The sequence below is a fragment of the Dendronephthya gigantea genome, unplaced genomic scaffold (assembly GCF_004324835.1).
Source record: "Dendronephthya gigantea isolate DGI-Jeju-01 unplaced genomic scaffold, DenGig_1.0 000048F, whole genome shotgun sequence".
NCBI lineage: Eukaryota > Metazoa > Cnidaria > Anthozoa > Malacalcyonacea > Nephtheidae > Dendronephthya > Dendronephthya gigantea.
This window is the reverse complement of record NW_021163058.1, coordinates 873,504-893,902: the sequence shown is the minus strand read 5'-3', so window position 1 is coordinate 893,902 and position 20,399 is coordinate 873,504. Positions and strand designations below refer to the sequence as shown.

General features: G+C 36.1%; 4 protein-coding genes across 6 annotated transcripts; 2 read left to right on the top strand and 2 right to left on the bottom strand.

Annotated features, from left to right (window-relative positions):
• Positions 1 to 7: 7 nt before the first annotated feature.
• LOC114528190 (steroid 17-alpha-hydroxylase/17,20 lyase-like) lies at positions 8 to 2,394 on the top strand. 2 transcript variants are annotated; one of them, XM_028549804.1, is made up of 3 exons: positions 8 to 633; positions 726 to 1,065; positions 1,216 to 2,394. In XM_028549804.1, exons 2-3 carry the CDS (start codon positions 741 to 743, stop codon positions 2,373 to 2,375), a joined length of 1,485 nt encoding a protein of 494 aa, XP_028405605.1. In that variant the 5' UTR covers positions 8 to 633; positions 726 to 740; the 3' UTR covers positions 2,376 to 2,394. The 2 variants fall into 2 exon arrangements, with proteins under 2 accessions (XP_028405605.1, XP_028405604.1); XM_028549803.1 differs by having other exon boundaries at positions 8 to 1,065.
• A 1,732-nt stretch (positions 2,395 to 4,126) lies between these two features.
• LOC114528188 (steroid 17-alpha-hydroxylase/17,20 lyase-like) lies at positions 4,127 to 5,662 on the bottom strand. Its single transcript, XM_028549801.1, has one exon. The coding sequence runs from the start codon at positions 5,628 to 5,630 to the stop codon at positions 4,140 to 4,142; it is 1,491 nt and encodes a 496-aa protein (XP_028405602.1). The 5' UTR covers positions 5,631 to 5,662; the 3' UTR covers positions 4,127 to 4,139.
• A 1,613-nt stretch (positions 5,663 to 7,275) lies between these two features.
• On the top strand, positions 7,276 to 10,872 carry LOC114528177 (15-hydroxyprostaglandin dehydrogenase [NAD(+)]-like). Its single transcript, XM_028549787.1, has 6 exons — positions 7,276 to 8,017; positions 8,447 to 8,556; positions 9,149 to 9,245; positions 9,539 to 9,621; positions 10,066 to 10,193; positions 10,353 to 10,872. Exons 1-6 carry the CDS (start codon positions 7,969 to 7,971, stop codon positions 10,480 to 10,482), a joined length of 597 nt encoding a protein of 198 aa, XP_028405588.1. The 5' UTR covers positions 7,276 to 7,968; the 3' UTR covers positions 10,483 to 10,872.
• Positions 10,873 to 10,961: 89 nt separating this feature from the next.
• On the bottom strand, positions 10,962 to 20,390 carry LOC114528176 (protein mono-ADP-ribosyltransferase PARP15-like). 2 transcript variants are annotated; one of them, XM_028549786.1, is made up of 8 exons: positions 19,867 to 20,390; positions 19,442 to 19,530; positions 18,696 to 18,903; positions 17,986 to 18,219; positions 17,521 to 17,757; positions 16,321 to 17,198; positions 15,400 to 15,864; positions 14,812 to 14,898 (listed from the first exon to the last, which is right to left on the bottom strand). In XM_028549786.1, the coding sequence occupies exons 1-7, from the start codon at positions 20,048 to 20,050 to the stop codon at positions 15,445 to 15,447; spliced, it is 2,250 nt and encodes a 749-aa protein (XP_028405587.1). In that variant the 5' UTR covers positions 20,051 to 20,390; the 3' UTR covers positions 14,812 to 14,898; positions 15,400 to 15,444. The 2 variants fall into 2 exon arrangements, with proteins under 2 accessions (XP_028405586.1, XP_028405587.1); XM_028549785.1 differs by lacking the exons at positions 16,321 to 17,198; positions 17,521 to 17,757; positions 17,986 to 18,219; ... (1 more) ...; positions 19,442 to 19,530; positions 19,867 to 20,390 and adding exons at positions 10,962 to 11,843; positions 12,021 to 12,326; positions 12,498 to 13,481; positions 13,782 to 14,013; positions 14,205 to 14,426 and having other exon boundaries at positions 14,602 to 14,898; positions 15,400 to 15,486.
• Between the last annotated feature and the right edge of the window lie 9 nt (positions 20,391 to 20,399).

The window sequence follows — 20,399 nt, the reverse complement described above, 5'->3', positions numbered from 1 at the left end:
TTAGAGCAATCAAATAATTTTCTCGCTTGGCGCTAACCAAGGTGGCACCACTAATTTTTCCCACATACGCGCCATGCTAACTCAGAACGTAAGACACTCCCCAATTTTTTTAAGATGTGCACCTCTGGGGACTTTGTGTCCTCTCATGTCTATGCTTCAAGACGATTTTGTTACTATCGATAAAAATGACACTAAATACCGCAATCCATTTTACAACGCTACTATGTTCTTTCTGTGGACTGGTCAATTATAGTACCATACATCTCTTCACCATACAGACTGTAAATTGTCTATGTTTTAAGGAAAATAACTTGTTTATCTGTGCAGCAACTGTTATGTAGTCTAAAGTCGCAAATATGTAGTCTAGAGCTTACCGTAACTTGTCCGTTATCAGACCTAGAGGTGCAATGATCAACTATTATTATGACCAATACAAAGACGTCTACTGACTACATGATTGACAGATTCATTCAGTGAAAGGAAGTACAAGTGGGGTTAAAGTACAAAAGTACAGTTCATCTCTGTACTGGCATGGGATTGTAGGAAATATTTCATATTCATTTTGATATGATTTCATAAAAAAAGACTTCATATATGTCCTCAACATTTCGTTTCTGAAACACTATAATCAAGGTATGTATGTCTATTTTTTAAGTTATCATTTTTTCACATAAAGCAAAATGTTTTCAACTAAATTTGGCTTGAAAATTCTATGCGTATTTTAGGGAGTTCAAATAAAGATGATTATTGAAATAGGAATGTCGTTATTCCTAAGCTGGGTTTTGTGGTTTCTTATTTCAAACTACTTTCGAAGACGAAGGATGCCTCCTGGTCCATTCCCATTACCAGGAATAGGGAATGCCTTGAGTGTTGGACATGAGCCACCATTTTCAATGGATCACCTACGTAAGAAATATGGAGATATTTATACAATAACCTTCCCTATTGGAACTTTCGTCATTGTAAATCGCGGAGAGTTTCTGCTGGAGGCACTTAGTAGCAAGAAAGACGATTATGCTGGTAGACCGGATGCTGCATTTTTTCCAATAAATTCGATATTCGAAGGTAAGTGCGAATTTCAGGGCTGAAAATAAATTATTAAGGAGGTGGGTGGGTGTATAGTCATACTGTCATTTTTACTGTCACGAGTATTTTTGATTTGGTCACAAATCATTGAGTTGTTGGTAAGCTATTAAAATTATTCTTTAATTATAGGCAAAGATATACTTTTCGCTGACTATGAACCACCACTTATATTTCGTCGCAAAGTTGTCTCGTCGGCGCTTCATATGTTTGGCAAAGGAATTGAAAATGTGGAAAGACGAGTTTCTGGCGAAGTTGATAGACTAATCTCCTGGATTATAGCGAAGAATGAAGAAGCTTTTCCTCCACAAGGTCAAATAACCTTTACAATTATGAACAATATTAGTGAATGGTTGTTGTCAAAAAGATATGATTTCAACGAGCCGATTGTCAGGAAACTTTTTGACTTCAACGACAAATTACTTCTGGTTTCTCGTCAAGGCAGCTACTATCAATTCTTGCCTTTCATGAAATACTTACCAACAAAATTCATGGAAGATTGCCGAGAAGTAATCCAAACTCGCGAAGAGTTTTTCACCTCGCATTTCAGTTATCACCGTGATACATACAATGCAAGTGTTATACGTGATATTACCGATGCCCTGATCGCTGCATACGAGACGGAAAAAGAAAAAGATCGAGGAAAAGATTTTGGAAAGATCGAGGACATCAAATTTCTCATGATGGATATACTACTTGCGACCACCGACACAACTTCATCTATTTTGACCTGGTTCATTTTGTTCATGATTTTACACGAAGATATACAAGATAAGGTCTACAAAGAGCTTCTTGATGTGGTCGGGGAGGATCGTTCGCCATGTTGGAACGATATGCCTAATCTTCATTATCTAAAATCAACAATATGCGAAGTCATGAGACTTTCAGCATTTGGCCCTTTGAACGTCCCACATAAAGCAATTCGAGATTCAATGATCAATGGATATCATATACCAAAAGGGACCACCGTTATATTTAACTTCTGGAGGATTCACATTGATCCCCGAGATTGGAAAAATCCCAGTGTTTTTGACCCAAATCGATTTCTTGACGAAAATGCAAAGTTTCTTGGATGGGATGCCTTAAAGTGTTTCAGGCCATTCGGGGAAGGTCGTCGAATGTGTTTGGGACATGCTTTGGGCAAGATGCAGCTGTTGATTGTAGCCGCTAAAATCTGTCATAATTTCAAGCTAAAAATTCCTGAAGGACAACCCAGACCCAGCATAGAAGGAACTATGACCGCTGTAAGATATCCAAAGAAATACGAAGTGGTAGCTGTTAAAAGACTGTAGATGTTTTAATTGACTAAATTTAGACTTACAATATTAATATAGAGCAATGTACGTGGTTAAAGATTTTATTACTGATTAAATATGATCAATTGCATTACACCATGTTTTACATAATGATACTTCGACTGAAGGCATCGACAGATGCTTTGCCAAGTGATTAGAAATCCAACTGGCACAGCGACTAAACATATTGTTTTTAAAAGACTATTCTAGACTAAAATGATGTACGTAACCGTGAGTTGGGGCAATGTAATTTTTATTCAAAATATTCTGTTTACGTTTTCATAACTATATTTCTTAAATTTTACTCTTGTATTATTCATTTCTAAATGTAATATCAAATTCTCTGTATAGAGATGTTTAACCTCAACGCTAGTCAATTGTTAAAAATATATTAGCATAGCCGCATTGCCGTGAAATAAAATTGAAATTTTAATATGTTGAGTTTATGGGTTGTTTCTTTTACGGTTATACTATAGACGACAGTAGAACAACAATTCTTGCAAGTATTATTCTCATCATCTCAGCTGTCCAGCCAATAGGAAACACGGTGTTATCTCTATCTATTAGCGGTACATCATTCCATTCTTCTGTCATGTAAACAATCTTCTCTGAACCACTAACATTATCCAACTGCAGCTTTAAAGTCATATTGACGTTTATCATTCCAATAATTGTCGTTGCAACTGTATTCAAAGACACACACATCGAAGACTTACAATGCTTGATTGATTTAGGTGTTCCCATAGCGTCATGAGTTTGCAGGTAGAAAATCCAGAATTTGTGATAATTTTCGATGTTCTTTATCCCATAAACCTTTGCCAGAGGGTCATCATGAATGTAGAATTCATCAAAATGTTTCCATCGCACTTCCAGTTTGTAAAAATTAACGACATCTCGAATAATTTCTTCTCTCGTTATTTGTGTATTCTTAGACAGTGAAAGGAAATCAGGTGTTACATTGCAGGCGTCTTTAGGTTGTCCGTGAAAAACATTGAAAAAAACGTAGATTTGAATAAAAAGCAAGTACAGCAGAAGAATAAATAAGAAATGTATGAGAGGCTTCTTTTTGCTTACTGAAGAATGCATTGTATTTAGCTGAATTTTTTCTTTGGAGAATAACATTCCCTAAATCAGTTGCACCGCCACCATCGACTCTTAAATGGGTTAAGTTAACATCATTAGATGAGACATCTTTTGTCAACAAGGTTTTATCACAATTTATCAATGTCAAAAACATGGCCTTTGTGCCTGACACTACATAACGTTGTGACAATGTCGTATGAACGATCCAGTTCACTTGCATATGTAAACAAGAGAATACACCATGACATAATTTTTTTTATCATTTCCTTTCGGTAAAAGGTCATCAACAAAATTCATTTTCAAACATGATTTAATAAAATTACAATCAATTAAAGGTATTATTTTCCAAAACGTTTTCTCGATATATAGGTAACAATCAGGGTGATTTTTACTGAGGGACAGACTTTTTCCCACACAAATCACAATTACATTTCGTTTAATTAGGTATCATGCAGTATCTTTTACTAAATTTTGTTTGTGTTACTATGTATTACTACTATTACTGTGATTTACAAAAAAAGGCAGTAGGATAGTAAGAACAGGAAAAGTGTCAAATTGAACTCTGCATGGTCCAGACGAAATTAGCAGGCTTTTTAATTAACTACATGAAATACGTCCGCCTTGTAAGAAACGATACTAACAAAAGAAGAAATTTTTGGATAAAAATTTGTTCTATAGTTAGTATCGTTTCTTAGCAACCAGTGTGTAATGTTTAGGGCAGCGGATTGCGTTTGCCTCGCCCTTTAAACTTGGTATAGGCTCATTTTCTGGGACGTGAAGTGTAAACCTTTGGAGAAGTTTTCCGGCGACAGTGAATATTTCTTGTTTCGCCATCGCAATCCCAATACATATCCTTGGACCTGCACCAAACGGCAGGAAATCAGAACGTGCTTCCCATCCTATAAATTTACAATTCTCATCTAGAAACCTTTCTGGTTTAAACATCTCGCTATCTTCCCACTCGTTCGGATCCCTGTGTATCCGCCACAGATTCACAAGAACAGCTGTATCCTTCGGAATACGAAATCCGGCGATTGTTGTATCACGAATTGCTTTATGGGGTGGAAGAAATGGAACAAACGCCGAATGACGCATAACTTCACACATTGTCGCTAAGAGATACGGATAACTCTCTGAATCGCGCCAGTTTGGTGATGAACCTTTCGGTGTAGCATTGTCAATTTCGTCTTGTATTTTTTCTTGGACATTCCTGTGTACAATCATATATAACATGAACCACGTAAGAACGGTCGTACTTGTGTCGGTTCCTGCTAATATTATATTCAACATTAAGAACATTACATCATCGCTTGTGCCTATATCTTTACCATGATGTTTATCTCTTTCATTATCATACGCAAGAAGAAGAGCATCTGTAATGTCTCTTATTATTCCTTTTTCATACGTTTGACGATGGCTTTCAAGATGGCTTCCAAAAAATTCATCTCTCGTTTGTATAACGTCTTTAAACGTGCTCATAAAATCTCTTGAAAAATATTTGAGAAAAGGAAAGAATTGAAAAATTGACCCTTGTTTTCCGAGAAAAAGAATGTTGCGTCCAAAATTAGCCAGTTTCTTGATAATGATATCATCCACAGAATATCGTGTTGAAAGGACACGTTCGCATAACATATTGATTATTAATGCACTTATATGATCATGAATTGAAAATGCTTGCTCATTTGTTTCTTCAATCCTTTGTAAGAAACTCTCGATATCTCTTACAACTCTTTCTTCTGTAACTTTTGTGCCTTCCCCAAACAATCTCAGTGCAGATTTGACTATTTTTCGGCGGAAGATAAGTGACGGAGAGTAGTCAGATGATGGGATATCCTTGTTCATAAACACTTCTGTCATTGGGAAAAACGAAGCTTTTGGACGACCAGCAAAGTCATCTTTCTTCATGACAAGTAAATCCTTTGCTAATTTTCCACTGTTAACAACAACAAAATTACCTACTGGGGTTGAGAATGTGTATACATCCCCGTACTTTTCACGTAGATTTTCTAAAGTAAAGGGTGGATCTTGGCCAAGTTGGTGGACGTTTCCAATGAAAGGTAAAGGGTATGGCCCAGGAGGCATTCCTTTCCGTTCATAACTTGTCGATAAGATAAACCACGATAGCCACACTAACAAAACAGCAACCACGACAGTTATCTCGAAGATCATCTTGCAATCCTAAATCTGTAAGTCAGGATTTTAGTTTTTCTAAAAAATATATACTCAATTTCTTATGGTTGACCCGATAATTATAACCAGGTTATTTTTCTTATCTTATCTATGTTATACCGTGTTTTTTGTTTTTTTGCAGAAAATCACATGAAGAAATTGATAAATATTACATGATTTGAAATAGCTAAATCTGAGTTGGTCTGCATTACATACGAAAGAGTTAAGTGTAAAAAAAATGTTACTTTGACTCTTAGCTATAAATACTACCGCTCAGAATTAAAAATCAATTTTACAATTTACCTTTTCTAGCACTAAATGTGCAATATAATTAGATTCACACCTTCAGATAATCAGATAGATATACAAGGTTTTCCGATTACAATGCGAGCCTTGGTTTCAGCCAAAGGCAATAATTTGCATGCTTTGCGTTCCTTCAGCATATTGTGTCTTCGTGTATCAGCCAAAACAAGGTTTGTCTGGCTGGACTTTAATTGCGCTGCCTGGTACAAAATGAAACTGTATCAGATCAGTTAGACTAAGAAGAATTACGTCCAAATGGAAAGCATTTTCCTATTGATCCTCTAAGTCAATGTCACAAGATTCTACCAACCAACTAACTATCGCATTTTCTAAAAATTTTTCTTTAAATTCTTGTGAGGTCGTTCGATTAATTACGAGAGATCACGTTGATTTGTTCTAACTTTATGGACCAGTTAATGACTCCAATCAAGCAGCAGCTGAGCAAACGAAGACATCTGCTCCTGGTGCAACATTTCATTCATTTGTCAAGGTTAATGAAACTAATTCTGAATTCGTTTTGATGTTAAATTTTTTTATGGTAAATTTTGAGATGTCAAACTGGACCTGGCTTTATATATGTCACGAATGTCGCACTTAATGGACTAGAGTATCGCCTTGCTGTAAATGTCGCCTCTCGTCTCCCTTCGAAGAAAGAAGCACGTGAAAAACATGATGCTCTTTTTAAAGGGTGATTGATTTTGCTGACAATTTGATATCGACACAATTTTTTCAACTGCACTACTGCAAATTTTGTTTCTTGTTGCAAAAAATCTCAGAACCTCAGAGTCTCATGATATGTGATATGCATGAATATATAATGAGGAATATTAAATTTTTGTGGTGTTGCGTAGCAGTGAGTGGATTTTATATGCAAACACGATAGATGTGCTGGAATTTGGTTGAAAAATATAGTGTCTCATTTGCTCCAATATACCATGAAGATAGAAGGTTCTGTAGCGGTTGTCACTGGTGGTGCACAAGGCATTGGAAAGGCTATCTGTAAAGCCTTTATATTACAAAATAAAGCAAAGGTCGGAACTCCTTGCATGTGGTGTTTACTTTTAATAATATAGCTTCTTGTTTAACTCACTGCGACTGAATGAGGAGTCTGACTGTCTCAGTTTTAAATATGAAAGAGTGAAAACCAAAATAGCTGGGATCACCATGATTGAGTTCCTGCCGGACCTGATTGGAAGTGTTTACACCAGGCATGATGGCACTATTGGTGGCGACCTTATATTACATTAGTATTTCATTGTTCTATGGAAGTATTTCGTCGGATAACCTATGTAATGGATTTTTGCAGCGATCATAGATGGCAATTTGCGAATAAGTAGGAAAATCTTTTCTTTATATATTATAGTCTCAATATAGCTCTCGTTATAGTCTAAACCACATTTTTCCACAAAGCAAACACTTGTCGAATTACGCAATAAAAGAGATCAAAGATCACTTAATTATTACATTGAATAAAAGGTGGTGGTTAAACAGCACTTGACATTAGTCAAACCTGAAACATTCCTAAAACATTGAAGGAATAACTGTTGTTAAAAAAATTTGTGAAGAAAATCACTTGCAAAACAAGTTTTTATAGTTTTCGGACTTCTTCAGGTCGTTTCTAAGAAGTTTCTATATAGTGCTCTCAGTATGTGGTCATATAATTATGTTTATAATTTATATCGTCAGGCTTGATAACCCAACGTGGTCTTAGACCCGGTCTAGGCCTAGCTTGGAACTTGATTCTTGCACTGTAACTAGAACTTAAATTGATGGGACTTTAGCACGGAATATCTTGACTTTTCAAATCATATAAACTGGTAAGGCATCGACGAACTGCAACTATACTCTACGAAAATCAAGTTTGATTCCCGATAAAATTTGTGATGCAAAGACATATATACATAGCTACACTATCAGTGTTGCAAAAAACTTATATAGATTACTTGTACTATTTGTATAGGTTTATTTTCTTGACTTAAATTTAAATGAGGGCAAAACCGTTCAGAAAGAATTCGAAGATGAATTTGGTGAAGGAATGGCTACATTCTTAGAGTGTAACGTCAGGCACAAAAAAATGTTTGCAGGTAGTGTTCTGGTTGTATGTTAATTATCGTTATTAATTACAGAAAAATGACTGTAAGTTCCGTGGAGACACATGCATTGACATTATATTGTGAATGCTGGTTCAGAGGCATGCCCGGAAGACGAAGTGCGACGCAAGAGGAGATCTAAATGGTGGATCTTCTCCGGTCGAACTGTCTAAAACATTTTTTCTCTGTGTCTCTCCACAGCGACTCAAACCAGCTTAAACACTGTCGCGCTACTAAATTATTAAGGGCGTTACTTGTTGTGATAGATTTTGAATTATACTTGCGCTGGAATAAACTGTCAAGTGACGTCATGCTAAAGTAAAATTTATTACTTATCCTAAACAAATGCTAACAGCTTTGTCTGACTGTGTCATGTAATTGATATTAATTGTAAACTTTTCTGTATTTCCTTGGATTTGTAAGAAATTTTATCCAAAGTTGTTCGCGAAAATGGACATTTAGACATTCTTTGTAACAACGCTGGCATTGGTCCCTCGTCAAATGATGTGGAAAACATGGTTTGTGTTAACTTGGTGAGTGCCAGGAAAATTTGTAACTGGTAGCGATAATTTACATTATTATACATTTTGCCATTTCTGATTGGTCAGAAAGCAACGGATTTATTTCGTGCTGCTGACGTGCTCAGCGTCCAATAATTATTTTTTGGATCGAACTTGCATCCAAAAAAACAATTATTGGACTCTAGCTCTCGTGCCCAGACCTTGGTCGGGTGAGCGGGCTCTTGTTCAGTGATATCAAGAATTATTCAGACCTCGGTCAATGTTCGCTTCGGCAGATAACATTGACCTTGCCCTTGGTCTGAAAATTCTTGATATCACAATGATATAATTGTTTATATTAATTAATGTTGCAGTTTCCTTACATACATATCTGTTATATATCTTTTGTAATAATTCATATTTTCGTATAAACTAGTGATTGGATAGTTGTAAATACTATAGTGATTTTTAATCGCTACGAGCAAGAGTGCAAGTAATCCTCAAAACTTCTCGATTAGCCAATGAAATTGCAGTATTCCACATTGATTACATGCATAAGATATATAATTGATTGTAAAATCTTATATATATGATATGCGTAATTTTCATTTTTCCTATTTTCCAGGTATCTGTGATTGAGGGTACTTTGCTTGCAACAAAGATCATGGACAAAAATAACGGTGGTCGTGGTGGTTGTATTGTAAACATTGCATCTACTGCAGGTATAAATTCATAAAAATCTATAACGGCTTATATCTATTAGCCTATTGATGTTTTTGTCTATCCGATTTCGTTCCAATGTTTTTCGGCGATGACACATTTTTAAAGTGTGCAGACTAAATACAAGGCGTCGGGAGACGAAGGCCCCCAGGTCGAAACGTCGAGAAGTCTTTTGTCCATTTTAGGCAGTTGTTATACCACATTTGAGGCTTTATTATATAGTATATAATCTAATGAGTCAATCTAATTAAACTTGTCCTAAAACTTTATGTTTCATCTCGATTTTTCTTCTCAGGCCTCTTCTATTTTCCGGCCTCAAACTGTGCGTATTTGGCGTCTAAACATGGAGTAGTTAGTTTCACAAGAGCTTATGCAAAGGTGAATATATTTACTACTGTATCGTTGTCCTCATCTGATGTCTTCGTTTTCGTCTTCATTAAATGATATCTCGTCGTGTTGTTCTTATTAAACCTTCCGGGAACATCCGTCGACCTGTTCCACCACAAAATAAGTGATTTAGGCGACAGTTATATTCGACGTTACCAAGATGAATTCGATTCGAATATACCATATTCCGCGTATACCATATTTCGGTATTTGTTAATTTCGTATTTAATTTTTTGTGTTTGTAAAACTTTGACTGATGCATCAAGTAATTAACTGTACTAAATCCCTCGACCTCGATCCATAAAACTATCTTATCCCGTGGTATTAACCACTAATATGAATTGGGAAATAACTTTACTCTCATTTACCGGTGAAATGCATTATGATCATGACGTTCGATTCTGATTGAAGTGCTGTGTATATATCCTTTTGTAGGTAGCCATGAAATCAGGTGTTCGTATAAATTGTATTTGCCCATCTTTTGTTGATACTGACATGAGTAGAACATCTGCTTTATTGATACCTGAGGTGAAACAGCAACAACAAGCGCTTGGAGTCCAAACGTAAGCTGTTTGTGCTATATACTGTAGCAAACTTGTAGAATAATCAATGTTTTCAAAAAGAAAATGATCCATTTTATAAGCACGTGATAAGAAAGTGTAGTGTAGCCCTTGTTTATCGGGCATATCGTGAATTAAAATAACCTCTTGACCTTACAACAGGGTTGATGACGTTGCAAAGGGTTTCATTCAACTTCTCAATGTTGAAGATAAAGTTGGAGAAGCAATGAGGATCTCATTTAAAAATGGAATTGAATACCACACATTTCCACCAGACCCAATTCTACTTTAATTCCCTTCCTAGTTACGTTAACATTTACAATTGCCACATTCTGAATTGCAACATTTGCAATTGCAACATTACTGAATTAAAGCATCTGCAATTGCAACATTACTGAATTGAAAGTTGACATAAATTTCAAATAGCTAGCTTTGAATGTCTAATGATGAAATTATTCAACTCTAAAAGGGAAGTTCGGACTGTTAAATACGAAGCCAATATGATCGCAGCTACATATATAAAATTGTTATATATTTTACTGTTCTCAAATCTCAATTCGAACGTAGATAAAACCACTGACTTATTTGTTTTTGTACCCGTGTGAAAAAGTTGCGCCTGTCGTATTCACGGATCTGTAGAATTGACTTTTCAAAATAAACGTATAGAACAATGATTATAACAGAAAATCAGCCATATTTTGCTCCATACTTCGGAAATTTCAGATAAAATAACATTTCTTTAATTAACTTTTCATTCATGCCGTATTAAATTTCCAAAAAATATGCATTTCTTAGATCCAAGTCTCGTAAAAACAAAGTGCATATATCTATCTATATATTACTAAACTGTTTATAATAGAACTAAATCAACTAAGTGATTATCGATTTATAGGAACTTTAGGTGAAAACAAAAGTTATTCAGTAACATTCACACTTATCGTAATTAACTAATTGTATTATTTGATCAGCACAAGAGCAATTAAGCATTTGAAATAAACGCATTTTTCTATTGCAGATATATTTCTTAATTCGCACTGAAGATGGCTATAGGTAAGTCAGGACCGAAACTTGAACGATTATTTGGTGTTTATTCCTATATTCATGCAGTTCTGCCCGATGGATTTCTATTGTAAGCCATTGCACTTACAAAAGGAATCTGTCGCCTGTCGGGCCGAACCGAATACATAAATCAACACACACCCCCCGTCCTATGATATAAGTCGTAACATGTCTGCAATAAAATAATTCATTGAATTCAAATGCCTATATATTGCACAAAAAGAGTTTCCAAGTTTGCCAACCTTGCATGCAAGTTCATTCACTTGGCGTGGTAACACTGTACTGACATTCCTATACCAAGTTGACGTTATTTAAAAGTGATCAGATACTCGGTATAATACTCGTAATCTTGAAACAGAACATAAATTTTGGGGTTTTCAACATTGTCCACCACGGAGTTGTATGTTTCGTTAGGATCTGTGGTATTCTTATTTGGAGCTACTATCATATTATCCGTCCCGACTGTAAAATCGCCGACCAAAACCTTAGCGTAATACATATATCGATGTCCCTGTGAGTCTGCGGGCGAGAAGGTTTTCTGGCAAGAATAACTGGCATCCCGGGCGAAATAAACACCTCTACCATAACGAGTGGCTATAAAATATACAGTATACATGAGATAGAAAACCACATATATGTTTTATCCCTTTGACGCTTCTCAGGAAGAACATCAATTTAATGGTGATGAGAAATGCGTCATTAAATAAATTGTTTATCTTTATGCATATCGTACGTAAGACAACAAAAACATGGAAACAAAACAAGCATTACCATGTATTCCTGCGAAATTTCTGTTCAACCCACCAGAGTTAATCGTATCAATATTTTCTGACGATGTGCCATGGAATAACATCAGCTCTTTGCCAGGAAAGTTTCTGCCATATTTTGTCTTCATTGCTTGGCGCTTCACATTATACAACTCGTAAATACCTCTATTTTGTATTCTATCGATGCGGACGATTTCATTCGGAGCCGTTTTTTTAAATGCATCTTCAATCTCTTTGTATTCTTTGTTTTTGGTGGACAGGTTGACTTTATGAACTCCTCCAGTCAATGATTTATCCCAGTAATCGGGAACTAAAAACATATAAAACGTCAGTACAAGATTTGTTATTAAATAGATCATTCCGCGTCCGATGTTCCACACTAGGACCCAGGCATTGACCTCAACCACATTTAAGGCATCTCAACATGCTCCCTAATCATTACAAAAGTATATCCTTTAGGCGTATTGCATGTCCAATTTACCTTTGCTTTCGTCGTCTGATATCTTTTTCAGCATTGTTCGTATCTTTTCTTGGATATTTGAAACATCTGCAATATGTCCTTTGATTTTAATGTTTCCCATACTCACGTCTGGCACAATCCTGACATCATTATCTTCCGACAGTTTCCTTAACTCCTTGAGATGGTGATCAGTAAATTTCTTGATTACGTCATCATTCATGGTCATATTCTCAATATTTTGACTCATTTTACTTTCTAACTCTCCCCATGCTCTGACAATGTTCTCACCTTCGTCTGAATAAATTGTGATCGTCTTTCCATGAATAATTTGAGGGGTTTTTGTTGCTGACTTTACCACCGGCTGTGAACTTGAAGGAGTTGCACCTGCTGCTAATACATAAGCTTTAGTTGCATCTTTAAATTTGCCAAACTTCTCTTTATCCATGATTACAATTCGCACTAAATTTAATTTGGAATTTTGCAACTCCGCAACTCGTAATAAATTACCAAAGATTATATCGACTACATCTCTCTCGGGAAAACCCATCGCACCCGCTCCAATGGCTGAAAACGAAACTTCGGCGATATTTTTCTTTTGAATATCATCCAAAAATACATCAAGGCACTTCTTCAGGTCAGGAACTTTACACGGACTTGGTGCGATGACATGAGCTATTTGATCTGCGGCTAGTTTTCCTGCTGTTGTATAGTGTGTAGAAAATATCGCAGGCTTTCCGAGTGCCTTGCACGCTCGTACAATGTCATCACCACCCGCTTTTGTCAGTGCGTTTATCACTCCTCCTTTGAACGAGAAATCTTGGGCGATCACGTGCATAATTACATTAGTTCTTTCTTTGGTGATGTCAGCGCGTACAATCTGAACTTTCAGACGTTTACTCCCGATAAAGAGTTCTAATGATCCGTCCGGCTTTTCAGTTAAACTCGGATTCTTTGCATTCGATTTATAGATTGTGGAAGGAGGAGACTTTATATTCTGAACTGCGCCTGTTAAGAATAATAGACAATTGCAGGATTTAATTATTAGTGCACGTCCTAATGTTGAACCGAGGATAAAATCAATATGAGCCATTTACCAAGTTGGAACAGCAATGTTGATAACTACCGTGTGTTTAGTACGGTGAATCACATCACCCTGACCTGCTCATGTGTAAATTGATAACAAAAATGTTTACATTTCTCTGATTTAAAATGATCGAATACAAATGTACCTTTAACTGCTATAAGCCCGCTGAAAGAAATTATATACTTACACGTTTGTGGCTTATAGCATAAATATTTACCAACCTAGAAATGCGTCCACTGTTTGCTGGTCACCACTATATGCCACAAAGCGAATATCATTGATGGGCGATTGAGGCTGGCCGATCAGATAATCCCCAACTTCCTCAAAAAAGACGTTTGCAACTTCTGAACGTGGAAAATGCAAATTTCCTGTACCAATTGCAGGGATAGCAATGGACGTGAATCTATCTTTCTCGAGTTGGTCTAAACATTTTCTGATAAGTTTTCGTAGAATCTAAAGAGGAGAATTTAATAGCATGAAAGTAATAATTTTATTCTGCATTATATTCATTTTTATGCACTTCTAGTCCTTTCATAATATTTTCATTACCTTCAGATTGGGATTCTACATACACTAACATATTTAAGTTGTCAAAACTATCGGGAATTGAACAAAATTCATATATAATACATTCAATACTTTACCAAAGATCCTTTTCCGCTGTCCCAAGAAGATGAGCGAACATGATAAACGCGCTTGCAGTTCAGATTTCCTGGTCCAGTTGATGCCATGTCTCCCGCCTTCAGACTTCCAATCTTTTTACATTCCTTTAGCAGTTCATCACCAGCCACTTTAAGTAAAGCTTTTCCACAAGCATTAGCGTTTAAATCCACACTGTCATTGGTTGTATTCACAATGACGTCGACCTGAATGGGAGCGAAATTTACCTGACTATTTGAGATGAATATGAATGAGGATTAATGTCATCAATTACAATGATTAGCTAGTTGAACCAAACCAAGCGTGATATATTTTATTCACTTACTGATTTAGCACTCGACCGATACTATGAACCTATACTTAAAAACGAAACATAGCTACCTTTTGCATTGCCAAATTTCCAACAATCATTGTTATCCTTTGACCGGAACTCATCTTTATTTCCTTGTCGTTGACAACATGCATGGTAGGCGAGTTCGTTGGAGCGACAGTTTCCTTGGCCACTGCTCCATGTGTGATGTTAGTGGCAACTTTAACTGATTTCTCGTGAATCTTCTCACGTTGGATATCCTCAGTTTTGATAACGCATTTGTGTTTCTTCTCAATCAAAGAAATCATTGCTTTCGTCGCATCCGTACTTGCCTGTTTTTTCATGCCGGGTTCCTCTAGAGGAAATACCTATCATCAAAAACAGAAGTATAGGCATTGTGAGAAAAGTTATTGGGTATTGTTTCTGCAGTATATAAACACGAATATATGATCATAGATCTCATACATACATAGATCATACATAGATCTTTCGCGAGTATTTTTGGTTGATAGTAAAATTCAGTATCAATTTATTTACAGAACTGTTTACAGAACTTTGAATACTTAATGATGGTTAATATGAATATTTACAAATCCTTACAAAACACGTTGACTATACAAATCCTTACAAAAGGCGTAGACACAAGAGGTAACGGAACGTAAATAACTGGTGCTATCCATGCAGATCGAATACTGCGAAAACAAAATACATGTAAATTAATTTTATGGCTGCGACTACTGATGCATTATCTTTCATAAAGATCGTCCTCAGTGCTTGTCAGTCTTGCGTTATGATTCAGGTTTACGAATGTTTATAAGCGAGCCAATCAAACTATATTTTAAACAGACAACATGCATGCATGCACTTACCTTTAATTCAACCTTCCCAGCCAAGGTTTCCAGAAAGGTGATGACTTATTTTCTACCTGCGTCTGTTCCCTTTACCTCAAGAGAGGCCGATTCAATTTTTCGAATAACAATTCCTTCTACCTTACAATTGCATTCTTTTTCTTTAATCTTGTCCCAGCAGTGTTCTTCAAAGAAACGTATTTTCATCGGATCTGTGGGTGTAAATTTACTTATTCCAATCTTCTTTTCTTTAATCAGGATCATCAGGTCGTTCTCGACGTTGCTTATCTTCGATTGTTCGCAGACAATCCAAAATTTCCAAGGACATGTTACTTCTTGTTCAATCAACACTTGGTGTTTGTCAAATTGTTCTTTCTTGAATTTCTGTAGTTTTTCTGACTTTCTCAGAAATTTTGCTGTCTCATCGTCTACTTTTATCGATTTCTCTGTTGTTTTCTCAAGTACGACTTTGAGAAGTCGTTCTATCTTAAAAAATATAATTAATGTAAATTAGTAATATGTACTTCGGGTACGTGGCAAAATTTGAACGCCGGAAGGTGAAGGGCTTCGATTAATAAAGTAAACTTTACTGAATAAACTGCACTAAACAAATTAGTAACTTCATTAGCGGATCCAGCCAAAATAAATAAAATCATTCAAACTAAAAAACTCAGCACAGTATCGACTTTGAAGTATCTGAATGAGGATGGCATTTAGTATTTAAACCGCATATGCCCCGAAAAAGTCTCCTTAACGCACTAGACGAGTAAAAGCGCCCTTTTTTATTTATAATAACATGCCTCTGCTAAACGTCACAATAATGTAATATTCGTTTTAAAGAGGCTATCGAAATCGTTAGCGCATGTGCTATGCAAGTGCGGTCAGATGTAAGCAATACCCAAATTCCGTGTATTTCCAAAGATTTCTAACCGAGATGATTACCTCGTTATCGTGAAATTTCTTCAAAGAAAGTATCTTTGCCTGCAAGTTATTTTTAGAGTTAAAAAGCGTTAACATGACGTCATCGTTCTTCAACAAATCGTTCACGGGTTGGCAATCAGTCCTCCTCAGAAATTCTAACTGATGATCACTTAAACTAACATCAATCTCTGAGAGATTAAGCACATCTTTATAGATCCTTAATTCGACATCCTTTGTCTTTTCTGCCGTCACAAGAACTGTCAGTGTACCAGATGTACTGTCCATTCCAAGTATTCGCATTTCTGGAAACTCTTTTGTGAGTTTACTGAAGTAATCGAAAAAATTCAAGAATTTTAATTTATTTTGATCGTCTATTCTCAGTTCAACTGATTCATACTTGGCTTCTTCTGAAACCTTATCAATTATTTCTTCTGCTGTTTGTTTTATCCCGGATACATCTTCTTTTTTCCCTACAAAAGTTACATGACGGTCTTCAAAACAGCAATCGATTTTCTTTACATTGAATCCTTCGCATTTGTCTTGAATAGCTCCTTGAACCTTCTCAAAAATAACTGTCGGGATTTTAACTTCTTCAACGTTAAACATACTAAAAAATCCACTCACTTTCTCTTCAAATTCCTTTGCGCGGATGGAATTGTCAAAATCTTTTGTATAATAGATTCTTGAATTTACTTTATCATATTCAATCGATTTAAAGGAAAACATCTCAATTTCTCCATGACGTAGTATGTAATCCATCACACGAGAATCTAGTTGACAGATGAAAGTAGATTCGACCGTTTTGATTTTAACCTCTTCTTCAAAGTCGTCATAGTAAGGATAGACGGTTAATTTGACACTTCGTAATTTATGTTCCTTCTTCACAAGTTCGGAAACAGCTGTAAAAATATTGGAATCATTTCAATATTCAAACATATTTGTGAATAAATAGTCCTAAAAACATTTTAAGACGACTAATCTTAATTGAATAAACTGGATAATGAATCGACTTCTGAACCTTTCTTTCTGCAAGGACTCAAGGGAATTTGAATGTACTATTGTTCTGCAGCATTGGGTGTAAGATCTTTAAAGCACCGTATTTGTAATGAATCAAGAAGAAGCACTGCTGGCATCATAATGATAATGAAGCACAAGCATTATAATGAAGCACAAGCATTACGAACACTGCCACTAGCAAGCGGCCAGCACAATCTTCTGTACCTGAACAATTTTCAAAGTGAACATCTGCAATTCTTTTCTTTTCATCTAGCTCAACATTTGTAACTTGATCACCAGGTATCCGGCTTTGGAACTTATACATTACATCATCCTTGCTCGTTCCTTCTGGTATATTACTGACTCTCATGTGGTTGGTCAATGGAGCAAATTCCAGAGAAATAACAGAGCCGTCCAATTCCATGCTTTCATTGACACATTCTTCGTTTAAATCTGCTTCATCTAAATTAGGAATAATTTAGAAATGTGAGTATCGAATATTATTTGTTTAACCCATGCATCATTTCTGGTATATAGGTATAATGTGTCTAATTTATCTAGAGGGAAATTTTTTAATACCACCCTCCTGTTGAGTGTAGGAATCATTGGAACTTTAGTAGTTTATATTCTTACGATCATTATTTTTCAACCAACAATCCAACATAGTATGAATTAACAATGATATCCTACCGTTTAGTATAACAATAGCTTTCCCTTCTTCCCCCAAAACAACATTGCAGACATCAACATTCCTCTTAAATTGCACAAAACTCGTAAACGTTTCTATGTCTGTTTGTGGGTTAAGATTCTTAGCCAGAAGAATACTTTTATCGTAGATCGACTCAAACGCAGTGCTCACGTTCAACAAATTGCCTCCTAATCGTAACGGTTCTTCCTTCGATTTCTGGAGTACATTTTGCGCATCTAAAGCATCAAGAATATTAATTCACAATAAAAATTTACGAATGTAAGTTTCAAATGGGATGCATGTTTGAGAAAAAAAAATATCCCGTGGTATTGAGGAATCAATGCTATGGCCCTAACACTTGACAAACCAGGTGAAGTCGGTTAGTTTGCATGTTTTGGAATAGATTGTCAACTTCTAGAAGTTGTAACTTCTTGTAGTAGCTAACAAAGCTAGTACTGGGGTCAGCTGTTCAGAAAAGTAACGTCTAGTTTCCATGACGCCGACTGATTGGTTGTGATCATACAACTAGAAAATGCTTTTTGGAAGAAGAAATTTTACTCATCAGCAATCACTCAATAACACTGACAATAGAACCCTTGCATGGGAGATTGGTGAAGTGAAGGATATCGGCCAACCAAGGATTGAACTTTGGACAACCTGCCTCTGATCTATATAATTATAGTCTGATCTATAAATTAGGTAACAAACATGCCTTTCGAAGAAACAAATGTCAAACGTGCAACAGTTGGTGCAACTCTCTCGATTCCTTTTTTGCCTTTGCACAGATCACCGCCACCAGTTCGTTTTTTGCTCTCAAAGAAATGTGTAATGGACTCATTAGTTGTTGAGCTTCCCAAACCGCTGACATAAATTGTTGTATTGCCACTATCGTCGTCTTGGCTATCAACGGCGGCGTTACTCTATTTGAAATTTTGAAAGCATTTAATCACCGTATTTTATTATTAGTTTAACTTTGTTTAAGAAGTGCTTTTGTACATTTTTGAGGCTATAATCGATATTTAATATTTGCTGGGGACTTGAGTTCGGAAGCTGCATGATCATACACTGCTTTCGCAGCTTCGCTGAACATCCATGTTTCAAGTCGTTACACAAACAAGGACAGTATCCCTTTAGTATCACTACTACAGTTATTTAGACACTAACAAATAAACAAACCGCGCACATGTAGGAATAAAATTTTTGAAGATTTGTTTCCGTTTAATATTCATGTAGTGTCGGTAACTCAGGGAGGAGGGATCCCAATAATTGTACTCATATATTTTGATATATTATTTCACACTGTTACAAAGAACAAATTGTCAATCGCATTTTGAAGTAAGCTTTCATAGCAGGTAAGCAATTAACTTTACATCAACCGCACATGAAGCAGGTTGCAGGTTGCTAAGTCAGCGGTTTTCTGTAACATCAAATCGGTTCTTTAGCTAATAATGATATAACCTTTCTTTTTGCCAACCATGACTCATAGCTCTGGATTTGAACGTTCTTCTTATCGATGATTTGTTCATGCTTCAGGACACTTTTTGCAACTAAGAAAACGCATAAATAAAGAGAAAGTGAAATAGCTTCCTGGCTGTTCACTTACGTAAATTATGCCCCACCGACTTTTATTTCTTTTCATGTAGGGCCTATCAAATACACGCACGAAAGCCGTAAAAAACTCGAACGGTGCCGAAACCCGTCCGGTTAGCAAGCAGGCCGCGGCGTTTAGAAAACTTATATAGGAGAGCTCAACAACATAGTACAATAATTCTCCGTTCAGCTTATGCATGGCGGTCTCGTTTGATGCAGTCTGCATATATATAAGAATTCTGCCGAATAAGTACACGATTCAAACATGTTAAAATAAAACAAAACGATCAAACCTGTAGGCAAATCGAAAGTTACAAATGCGACATTGCCATCAACCAATACATCGTCGACATCTCCGCCGCCATATCTCGCTCTCTGAAAGTGAATCGTTAAATCATCTTCTCTGACATTAGAAGGGAAATTTAACACTACAATCGTTCGATTGGGATCTAAACTCTGCTGTGAGATCCCTGCCATATTTCAAATTAGTACATTTTTAAGCTAGCTTGCTTAAAATTTGCCTAGAAATTGCTGTGCAATTTCTCCGAACCGTTTCGGTTTGCTGCATAATTACACCGGAACTGAGTTCCCAACTTCCCAGAACATGAAACTGTTACCGGAGATTCCCTTTGTGACATAATGTAAACTATATAGTTCAGCTGCTGTGTTTGTGAAACCAAGATTTCACTTTCCCTTCAGTACTAGTGAGTAAAAATGAGAAACGAATTTGTGCAAGAAAGATGAGAATATACGCCTCGTAAATGCCCCGACATGCAGCATGCTAAAACTGACGGCAATCATGCAAGGTCAATGTCTGGAATCAATA